Raw genomic sequence first — 10,547 nt, 5'->3', positions numbered from 1 at the left:
GTTTTCCAGGGGTGGGGAGAGGCGGGCCGGTGGGCGGAGCTTGCGAACGTAGTCCCCAGTTGGGCTCGCACTCTCTTACTGTGGAATCCGGGGAGGCTACGAAGATTTTGATTCCTCGTTCTAGTGTCGGGTAAGTGGTCTAAAAAAGTCCCCTTAGTTGTTCAGGCAGCTGATTTCCCCGTAGCTCGTTGAAATTGAACCGAGCCATTACTGCCTTCTGCCTTCCCCGAGAACCATTAGATAAGGAACCAGTGGCCGAAGGCCTTTCGTGTGTTCTGCTCTTGCCCTCTAAGGGCTAGGAGTTCCTGACATTCGTAAATCACCTGGGGAGTTTTACCTGCTAGTTCTGGGCTTTTTCCAGTAAGATCTGCGTTTCGGCCACCACCAGGTGTCTTTTTGCACCTCCCCTCACCCAGCGACTTGATTTTCCCTGCGGCCAGTGCCCTGGGGTTAGGGATTCCTGCGTCTTCCTGAGCCCCTGCCCACACAGCCCAGCTGTTGGAGAGTATTTCCCTGAGGTCCCTGCATTGCAAGTTTCCCAGAGCTGTTTCTGCCCCACCTTCCTCCAACTTTGTGATCAGAGCTGCAGTCTTATTTTTGGAGAGAATTGTGCAGTTTTATTGAACTTTTCTTCCTCGGGTCCCCACCTAGAAAAATCTTCAAAGAGAAAAAAAAATTACAAAATACCCAGTTAACACACTGTTGAATGTTTACATAGTTCCTTGAGAATGCTCCTCTCAGTGACCAGGGAAGGTGTGTTCGTGATTAAGCCACCCAAAGGCTAAAGGAGCCCTGGTAGTGCAGTGGTAAAGCCTTCAGCTGAAAGTTGGCAGTTTGACATGAACCCATCAGCGGCTCATTGGGAGAAAAGACCTGGCGATCTGCTCCGTCTTTCTATGGGTCATTTCTACTTTGTCATATAGGATCAGTATGAGTCAGAATCCACTGACTGCACCTAACCACAACAAAGCCTGAAGTTTGGACTGCTTACCCACAGCTGGCAGAAAAGGCAGTGTGGTCGCCCCTGAAGCCACTGTGAGGCTCTGGGAGTGTTTGGAGCTTGCACTTGCAAGTTTAATAGCACATCTCACGGACTCTGCTCCTCCAACACTGGCTGTGCCCTGTACCACCCATAATTATCATCAAAGAACCAGGGCATTTAAAATTTTCTTTTCAGACCCCCCTCTTCCCTTTATCAGAAATGGATAGCTACCAGGGTCCAGACGCTTAAAGCAACCCGACAAAGTCACACAGTCAGGAAGAGACACTTTGGCCGCTTAAAATTTTTGTTTGTTTCTATATTTCTGGGTTACTAATAAATAGTATGCTTACATGAGTCATTTTTGATGAACGACAGCCCATTTTGTAATGATTGATTCCATTTACTTCCATGTGTTGAATTTTGTTATTTTTTTTTGACCAGAGAGTCTTAATTAATTTTACTTCTGCTTTTGTCTCTGTTGTAGGGGAAAAAAAATCACAAAGTTTAATAAAGCAAAAAGAAAGTTCTATTCAGAATATATTCAAAAAGACAGAAGTGGGAAGTGGAAAAGCATGCTGCCAGAGCTAATGTCTGCCTGAATCTGAGGAAGGCTACAGAATCATCAGTATATATTAACATCATCATAATAACTAGAATCATTGAAAGCTTCACCTTTTTACAGATTGGCTAGAAACTATGGTCTTACATTTTGAATTGCCTTTCTTAACAATCATTGATACAGGTTTCAGTAACCGGCAGTCAAGAGGGTCTTCATTGGTCCAACAAATTTCTGTTTACTAAATGTTGGTAGAAGAAGATAAGAGTGGAAAGTCTTTTGTGTTCTGTTTGATTGGCTTTATGTGAAAAGTTCACTAAAAAATATTTTTCTTCCCTAAAAGATAATTTCTAAGATTGTCCCATCTAATGGCTTTATCTCAGGGCCTAGTTGATGTGTCCTTGTGAGTCCTTGTGATCCCAGCTCCAGCTGGGTCACAGTCTCTATGCTCAAGGACAAAAAAATAATAATTCCAATATTATTTTCTAAATCACTCCCTCCTTTTGATCAGAGATTGGAGATACCTTTTTTTTAATAGTCCAAGAAATGTGTAGCCCATGCTGTAGTAAATACCTCTTGTTGCATTTAGGTAAATAACACAGGAGAAGAGCAGGATATATACAGAACTGGATAGCACGCTACTTGGTTACACACTGTAATACCCTTACAAACACCAGATTTATTTTGTTGGTTACCATCAGGAATAAGTACATGGGCTAGATCACTACGGTAAATAATATACTTAGTCTACATCCTGATAGTATTAGGCATAATAAAATTTATCCTCTATTGTCTTACACATCTAAAAGGCAAAAGAAGGCCTCGAGCTAAAATGTTGATGTACATTGAGTCTGTCCACTTTGGCAATGTGATTGATGAGAACATCACTCTTATTTAAGATCCTGGTGAAGAACCAGATGGTATCTGGTGGACAACCAGCACCGTGAGTTTAAAGAATCTGCCATGGTCACCATCTAGGAGCTCCACGAAGTCTAGGTATTGACCATCAATGTGTTACCTCCAATCCCTGATCAAAAGAAGGGAATGATTTAGGAAATAATATTAGAGTCATTATTCCCTGTCCTTGAGCATAGAGAATGTGACCCAGCTGGAGTTGGATTCACAAGGACACATCAAGTGGGCCCTGAGATAAACGCTATAGAATAATCTTGGAAAATATCTTTCAGGGAGCCTTTTCACATAAGCCAGAACACAAAAAACTTTCCACTCTTATCTTTTTCTATTAGCATTTAGTGAATAGAAAAATTGGACCAGTGAAGACCCTCCTGCCTGTCATTGCTGAAACCTGTACCAGTGATTGTTGAGAGAGACAATTCAAATTATAAGATCACAGTTTCTAGCCAATGTGTGAAAAGGTGAAGCTTTCAACGGTTTTGCCTATTGTGTAGTTTTAGTATATACTGATGACTCAGTAAAGTTCCTTGGACTTGGGCAGACATGGCTGTGATAGCGTGCTTGTCCGTTTTCCCCTTCTTGCCTTTTCTGTAATATTCTCTGGACTTGGGCAGACATGTCTGTAGCAGCACGCTTGTCCGTTTTCCCATTCTTGCTTATTTTGTAATATTTCCTTGGACTTGGTCAGACATTAGCTCTGGCAGCATGCTTGTTGGCTTCTCAACTTTTGTTTTTTTAAATATATGCCAAATAAAACTTTCTTTTTGCTTTTACTAAACTTTATGATGTCTTTTACCCTACAACAGTTAATGGGTTACTAATAAATAGTATGCTTACATGAGTCATTTCTGATGAACGATAGTCCATTTTGTAATGATCGATTCCATTTACTTCCATGTTTTGAGTTTTGCTTTTTTTTTCTTTTTTGGCCAGAAAGTCTTAATTTTATGTCTGCTTTTGTCTCATAATGTGCCTTTGCTCTGGCTTTGTGAATTGACCTGCTTATTTCTAACATTTTTTTTCTATACTGCTAATTTTCATCTAAACCAAATAGCTTCAGGCATAGTCTGGAAAAGATCACTGCTTGAGGAAGAATTTTAAATTTCACATTTCCTAGATATACAAAGTATGGTTGGCAACCTTTCAGGGGTGAAGAGTTAAAAGAAAAACTAAACCAAGGCACTCTAAGTCACTTTCTTAAAGTTTATATTTGATGAATAGAAGAACCCATTTGAAGTACAACAAGCAATGTGACAGGCCTGCTTAACACAAATTACTCTGAATAATAGACTTCCTAATAAAAACTCCCTTTCACTGAGTGCTTGCTACATTCTCGGCATGGTGTGAATGAACACTTTACATGTCCTGCTGCAGTTATACTTCCAAGTATTATTCTCATTTTACAGGTAAGGGGTTCTTAGGTCTCATCATGTCCTTTGTATCTTTAGTGGATCCCCTGATTTATGGGCATTTGAGAAATATCGAACTAAGATGCCTCTATCATAAAATAATTGTGATCCTACCTGCAGATTAGTTTAATTTCATATTTCTAGCTGAGTCTGTCTCACTATTATCATTATAAAATATCTTTCTAAGAAATTAAGTTTCTCATTAATTAAGGATCCTCTATTCCAATATTTTGGAAACCCTGGTGGTGTAGCAGTTAAGAGCTACGGCTGTTAACCAAAAAGTCGTTAGTTTGAATCCACCAGCTGCTCCTTGGAAACCTACGGTGTAGTTCTACTCTGTCCTATAGGGTCGCTATGAGTTAGAATCGACTCGACGGCAGCGGGTTTGTTTTCCAGTATTTCAGCAGTTGAGAGTTCAGCTTTTAACCGAATGGTCAGCAGTTCAAATTTACTGAGCACTCCTTGGAAACCCTATGGAGCAGTTCTACTCTGCCAGTAGCGTTGCCATGAACTGGAATCGGCTCAAAAGCAATGAGTTTGGGTTTTGTTTATTCCAACATTTCAAAAGCTAAGAAGAAACGGTTTGTCCATTAAGGGAAAAAGGTCAGCTGACAACATTTAAGGTATTGGACTTGGATTCTAGTTTTGTTTCTGTGTAACCCTGGCAAGTCACTTAACCTCTTGCTGTTTCTCACTCATAAAATGGATGGTGGTTTCATTTTTACTTCTGCATAAAATAAAATGATGGTTATAATAATTGTTGCTTCTCTACCTGTTGTGGAAATAATTATATCAATGGAGGTGAAGGACTAGTGTTTTTTAGAAGAAATTAGGTTTTATAAGGGCTTAGGAAGTATAATGGCTAATAGTGGGTATCCTGTTAAATTATCCTTTTTACAATTCCCTTTGACATAGCATCTGTATTATCAAGCAGGTAGTGGTCTTGTGACTAGTTGAGAGGGTTCAAGGACCATGAGTACAGATTACAGCCTGATCAATCATGGTGGGAAAGGCTCAGTGGGCAATAAATCAACATAAGGAAAGTAGAAGACAATGCTGTGCATGCCGTGCCCTGTCTCCATATAGGCTCCCCAGGGTAGAGTGGTGAGGTGGTGGGTCTTCCAACATTTGACAACATTTACAGAACCTGGTCATAAAAACAAGTCCTTGCCCGGAGAGGTCACAGTCTAGATAATTTTTAAACACAACATTAGGTAATACCAAACATTGGTTGTTATTCATTCAACATGCATTTTTTAAATATCAACTGTACTGAAGGCCCAGTTGATTTTTTTTTTTTTTAAGCATCAACTGTGCCTTTAGAACAGTTGATATTTAAAAAATGCATGTTGAACGAATAACGGCCGATGTTTGGTATTACCTAATGTTGTATTTAAATGACTATCTACATTGTATTCCTTTTATCCATCATAGCAGGTGCAAGAATGTAGGGAGAAAAAAAAAAATCTGTGTTAGATAACAAAATACTCAGCCTATTTCAGACTATTTTGCTATTGTCATGGGTTGAATTATGTCCCCCCAAAAATGTGTGTATCAACTTAGTTAGGCCATGATTCCCAGTATTGTGTGATTATCCTCCATTTTGTAATTTTCCTATGTGTTATAAATCATAATCTTCTTGTGGTTAAAAGGGTTAGTGTGGGATTGTAACACTACCTTTACCCGGTCACTTCCCTGATCCAACCTAAAGGGAGTTTTCCTGGGGTGTGGCCTGAACCACATTTTATCTCTCAAGAGATAAAAGGAAAGAGAAGCTAGCAGAGAGTTGGGGACCTCATACCACCAAGAAAGCAGCACCAGGAGCAGATCGGGTCCTTTGGACCTGGAGTCCCTGCGCTGGAGAAGTTCCTCAACCAGGGGAAGATTGAGGACAAAGACCTTCCTCCAGAGCCAACAGAGAAAGCCTTCCCCCTGGAGCTGACGCCCTGAATTCAGACTAGACTGTGAGAAAATAAAGTTCTCTTTGTTAAAGGCACCCCACTTGTATTTCTGTTACAGCAGCACTAGATAACTAAAGCAGCTATTATTATTGCTACTTTTTTTTCTTTTTTGAGAATTATAGTGATGCCTTTCAGTGTAAAGATAGATGCAAGTGTTGGATCCCTGGGTGGTGCAAATGAGTTAAGTGCTCAACTGTTACCGAAAGGTGGTGGTTCGAACCTACCCAGGGGCAACTTGAAAGACAGTGATCTGCTTCTGAAAGGTCACAGCCTTGAAAATCCCATGGAGCAGTTCTACTCAGCTCTTATGGTATCTCCATGAATTGGAATTGACTCTACAGCGTCTAACAACAACGGGCAGATATTGTGAATCCCAGGGTAGTGCAGTTACGCTGTCTACTACTAACCAAAAGGTTGGCAGTTTGAACCCACTCAGAAATGCCTTGAAAGAAAGGCCTGGTGATCTGCTTCCAAAAGGTCGCAGCTTTGAAAACCCCATGGAGAAGTTCTACTCCGCAACACATAGAGTCGCCATGAGTTAACTCGATGGCAGTTGGTTAGGCAGATACTGAAAGTGGACAAAGAGCTAAGCACTTTACATGATGTGTGTATGCATACGTATATGTGAGAGAAAGAGTATGAGTAATAAAAGCTAAGGGCAGAGGTGGAGGCCACTTTTTTTTGTTCTCTGTGTTCTGTGGGTTTAGTCCAGTGCCATGAGTACCAAACCAAAAAACCAAACCCATTGCCATCTAGTTGGTTCTGTCTCATTGTGACCCTATAGGACAGAATAGAACTGCACCATAGGGTTTCCTAAGAGTGGCTGGTGGATTTGAACTGCTGACATTTTGGGTAGCAGCCATACCTCTTAACCACTGTTTTTTTGTTTTGTTTTGTTTTTAAACATCGACTGTGCCTTTGAGTACAGTTGATGTTTAAAAATGCATGTTGAATGAATAATAACCAGTGTTTGGTATTACCTATTGTGTTTTGACTCCACAGCACTGGGCTTTAATGTGTTTAAACGATTATCTAGACTGCGACCTCTGAGGGCAAGGGCTTGTTTTTACGACCAACGAAAACCAAACCAAACTCGTTGCTGTCAAGTTGATTCCGACTCATAGCGAACCTATAGGACAGAGTAGAATGGCCCCATAGAGTTTCCAAGGAGCGCCTGGTGGATTTGAACTGCTGACCTTTTGGTTAGCAGCCATAGTTCTTAACCATTATGCCCCCAGGGTTTTTACAGCCAGGTTCTGTAAATATTGTCGAATTAAATTGAAGGTGATTATAGAATTATAGAATACAGTATATTTTTATAAACAAGGAATTGGAAAGGATAAAATCGATAGCTAAGGAACGATGGTATTTACTATTTATAGGAGCAAATATTTGCCAAATTTTGGGGGCTTAGTGCTTGTTGCTAGCATAGTAATCATGATTGGTAGCCCAGTTTTCAGGTGAGAAAACTGAGGCTCAAAAAGGTTGACTACCCTGCTCCAGTCCACATGGCCAGTGAGTAATAGAGCTAGATTCCAAAGCCCACACTCTTTCCATAACACCTTGCTGAATGAAAAAAAAAAAAAAAAAATGAGGGTGTGGGGAGATCTGTGTCCTTATTTCCAGGGGTGGAAAAATCTGATCTGGGCAGCCTTTCCTTTTTCTGTTTCATCTTTTCATTTTCTTATCTAAGAACTTCCCAGCTTGGGTGAAGACCCAAATAGAAGGACTGTACTCAGTTTGCTAGGTAGGCAACAAAGTAGGCTGTCTTTTCCCAGTCCTGTCTCTGACATACGTTTCTCACCCACAGTGACTGCCAAGCTGCACTATATGGTATAGTTCAGTTTATGCCCTCTGCCTGCTTCTGTCCCTTTCTACTCCAGGGCTGCCCTTAAACTGTTGAAAAATTTACTTTGTCCTTTGTTCTGGGCACTGTATTAAATTGATTTTAAATAGAGTTTTAAAATGACACAAAATTTTGATAGATGATATTAGGAAATTTCTATTAATAATACTATCAAAATGCTTTTAATTCTCCCCCTGTACATGGAATGATATAACCAGCATGGGCACTGCTCTGAGTAGCCCTGTACTGAGCTCCAATACAATAAAATCTAAGTTCTTTCATTTTAGGTCCTAGTTTCTGCAAGTCTTTGTGATGTTTAAGCAGTTGGTGGTTCACGAATATGATTTTTCCAGGAGGTAGCAAGTGTGTTTTAGGTGGTGGCAGAGTCTAATAATATTTGATGTGGTTAATTTCAAGAAATTATGATAATCCATGAATAAAATTATGGAGTATAGTTGTCAAAATCCTTTCATTACATCTCTATTGGTACAGAATTTTCCTGCGTTACATAATTTTATATAGAAGTGTGCTTTGCCTTTCCTTAGGGCTTATTTTAACTCTGCATTTTCTTTATATTTTAATAATAGCAGTAGGACAGAAAGGCTAGTGGAACCCTTGTAATTCACAAAAGATTAGATATACAAAGCAGTGTTTTTAGTTTTTAATGTACTTTCCCCTTGTTAAACTGAATGAACTGCATAAGCCAACTGTTTCAACATGGATGAATCTCAAAAATTAAATTCTAGGAGGAAAAAGCACGTGGCAGAATTAGTACAGTGTGATCCAATCAAAATGAAGTTTGAAAACATGTAAAACAATAGCACATATTGTTTATGAATGAATACACATAGAACCCATATCCATTGCCATTGACCGATTCCTACTCAGGGACCTTACAGAACAAGATAGAACTGCCCCATAGTGTTTCCAAGGCTGTAATCCTTACAGAAGCAGATTGCCACATCTTTCCCCTGAGGAGCGGTTGGTAGGTTCCAACTGCTGACCTTTCAGTTAACAGCCCAGGCTTAAATCACTATGCCAACAGGGGTCCTTGTGTACATATATAGTAACAATGTAACATCATTCCTGGGAATAACGAGCACTGAATTAATGGTAATCACCTTTGAAAAGGATGGAACAGAAATGGCTTTGGGGATAGGTACAAACCAACCCATTGCTGTCGAGTCGTTTCCGACTCATAGTGACCCTGTAGGACAGAGCAGAACTGCCCCATCATGTTTCCAAGGCTGTCATCTTTGCAGAAGATGTGGACTGGCTGGTGGATTCCAACCGCTGACCTTTTGGTTCACAGCTGAGCACTTAACCACTGCACCACCAGGGATTCTTGGGGATGGGTATTGGGAACTTCAATTATATCTATGATATTTTAGGGCTTTAAAATGTTAAGACTCATTAAAGCTGGGTGGAATATAAACATGTTTATTTTATCATATTTCTGTATTTAAAATATTTAATAATCTAACAAAAGGTCTTTCATCTAATTTTAATACAACTTACATTAGCTCCTAAAATTTCCAAAATAGTGTAGCCGAAGCTTACACAAAAGGATACTTAAGATGTAGTATGTCCAGGTGTTTTTGTTTGCGTGTTTGATTCCTTTGTTGAAGGCACTGAATCCCTACAGGACTAGGATGAAGTATTTTGCTTTGTAGCTGAAGGATTTGTAAGATCAAAGATCCTTAAACATGAAATGAGATCAGTAGTAGGCTCATGATTTAAACTGTGGTTTGAAAAATTACTTGATCCCTCCCCTTCAGGGGCAAAAACATATTGATAGCCTAGACACAGTATGCCAATACGTTGATTTTTTTTTTTTTTTTAAGTTTCTAGATCGCCATGGCAACTGGACAGAAGTTGATGAAAGCTATTAGAGTTTTTGAATTTGGTGGGCCAGAAGTGTTGAAACTCCAGGCAGATGTTGCGCGACCAATTCCAAAAGACCATCAGGTGGAAACAATTACTTTAAAACAGGCAGTAATTACCCTGAGTGTAAATCTCTAGCTCATGTATCCTGTTCAATAAAAGCTGACTCAATGACTTTTAAAGAATTGAATTAGAACACAGTTTACATGGTTTATATGTATGGGTTCTGATAAAGTTAGTACAGTTCTAACAATTAGTAACAGAAGTGTGAAAACCTCTGGTTATAAGAAAATTTTTGAAGTTGAGAATCATCGATAGAATGCAGTAATTGGATTTTTTTAGTGGAGTCATAAGTAGTTTTGAACAAGTTATTTCATTACAGACTTTTAGCATTTTATGTGCAGTGGGGAAACAAATTTTCTTCTGTACACAGCTTTTTCATATATAATTTAATAGAACATAAAACCAAAAAAAAACCAAACCTGTTGCCGTTGAGTCGATTTCAACTCATAGTGACTCTATAGGACAGAGTAGAGCTGCCCCATAAAGTTGCCAAGGAGCGCCTGGTAGATTCGAATTGCTGACCTTCTGATTAGCAGCTGTAGCATTTAACTACTACGCCACCAGAGTTTCCTAACAATGTAAAAGTAGACTTTAATCATACAGAAAACCCTGGTGGTGTAGTGGTTAAGTGCTATGGGTGGTAAGCAAAGGGTTGGCAGTTTGAATCTGCCAGGCGCTTGGAAACTCTATAGGGCAGTTCTACTCTGTCCTATAGGGTTGCTATGAGTCGGAATCGACTTGATGGCACTGGGTTTTGGTTTTTTTTTTTTTGGTTAATCATATATGATGACTTTAATAATATACTTTTGATTCAAAATTATGTATTTTTTATTACCGTGCTTTCCCTGGTTCCCAAGTCTGATTTCCTTAGCAAGCCTTATAAGAGTTTTTACCATTTGGCTGTAGGTTGTCTCTTCAGATTTATTTGTTA

General features: G+C 39.5%; 1 protein-coding gene across 1 annotated transcript in view; it reads left to right on the top strand.

The window, feature by feature from the left end:
• Window positions 1–26: 26 nt before the first annotated feature.
• CRYZ (crystallin zeta) overlaps window positions 27–10,547 on the top strand; it is a 33,182-nt gene continuing 22,661 nt past the window's right edge. Inside the window, exons 1-2 of the mRNA XM_049879585.1 lie at window positions 27–130; window positions 9,514–9,637. Coding sequence (XP_049735542.1) covers window positions 9,527–9,637 — 111 coding nt within the window. The 5' untranslated portion in view covers window positions 27–130; window positions 9,514–9,526. The remainder of the gene's footprint in view (window positions 131–9,513; window positions 9,638–10,547) is intronic.

Source organism: Elephas maximus, chromosome 3 (genome assembly GCF_024166365.1).
Source record: "Elephas maximus indicus isolate mEleMax1 chromosome 3, mEleMax1 primary haplotype, whole genome shotgun sequence".
Lineage (NCBI taxonomy): Eukaryota > Metazoa > Chordata > Mammalia > Proboscidea > Elephantidae > Elephas > Elephas maximus.
The sequence above is the reverse complement of the archived record's forward strand: the minus strand, read 5'-3'. Positions and strand labels throughout refer to the sequence as shown.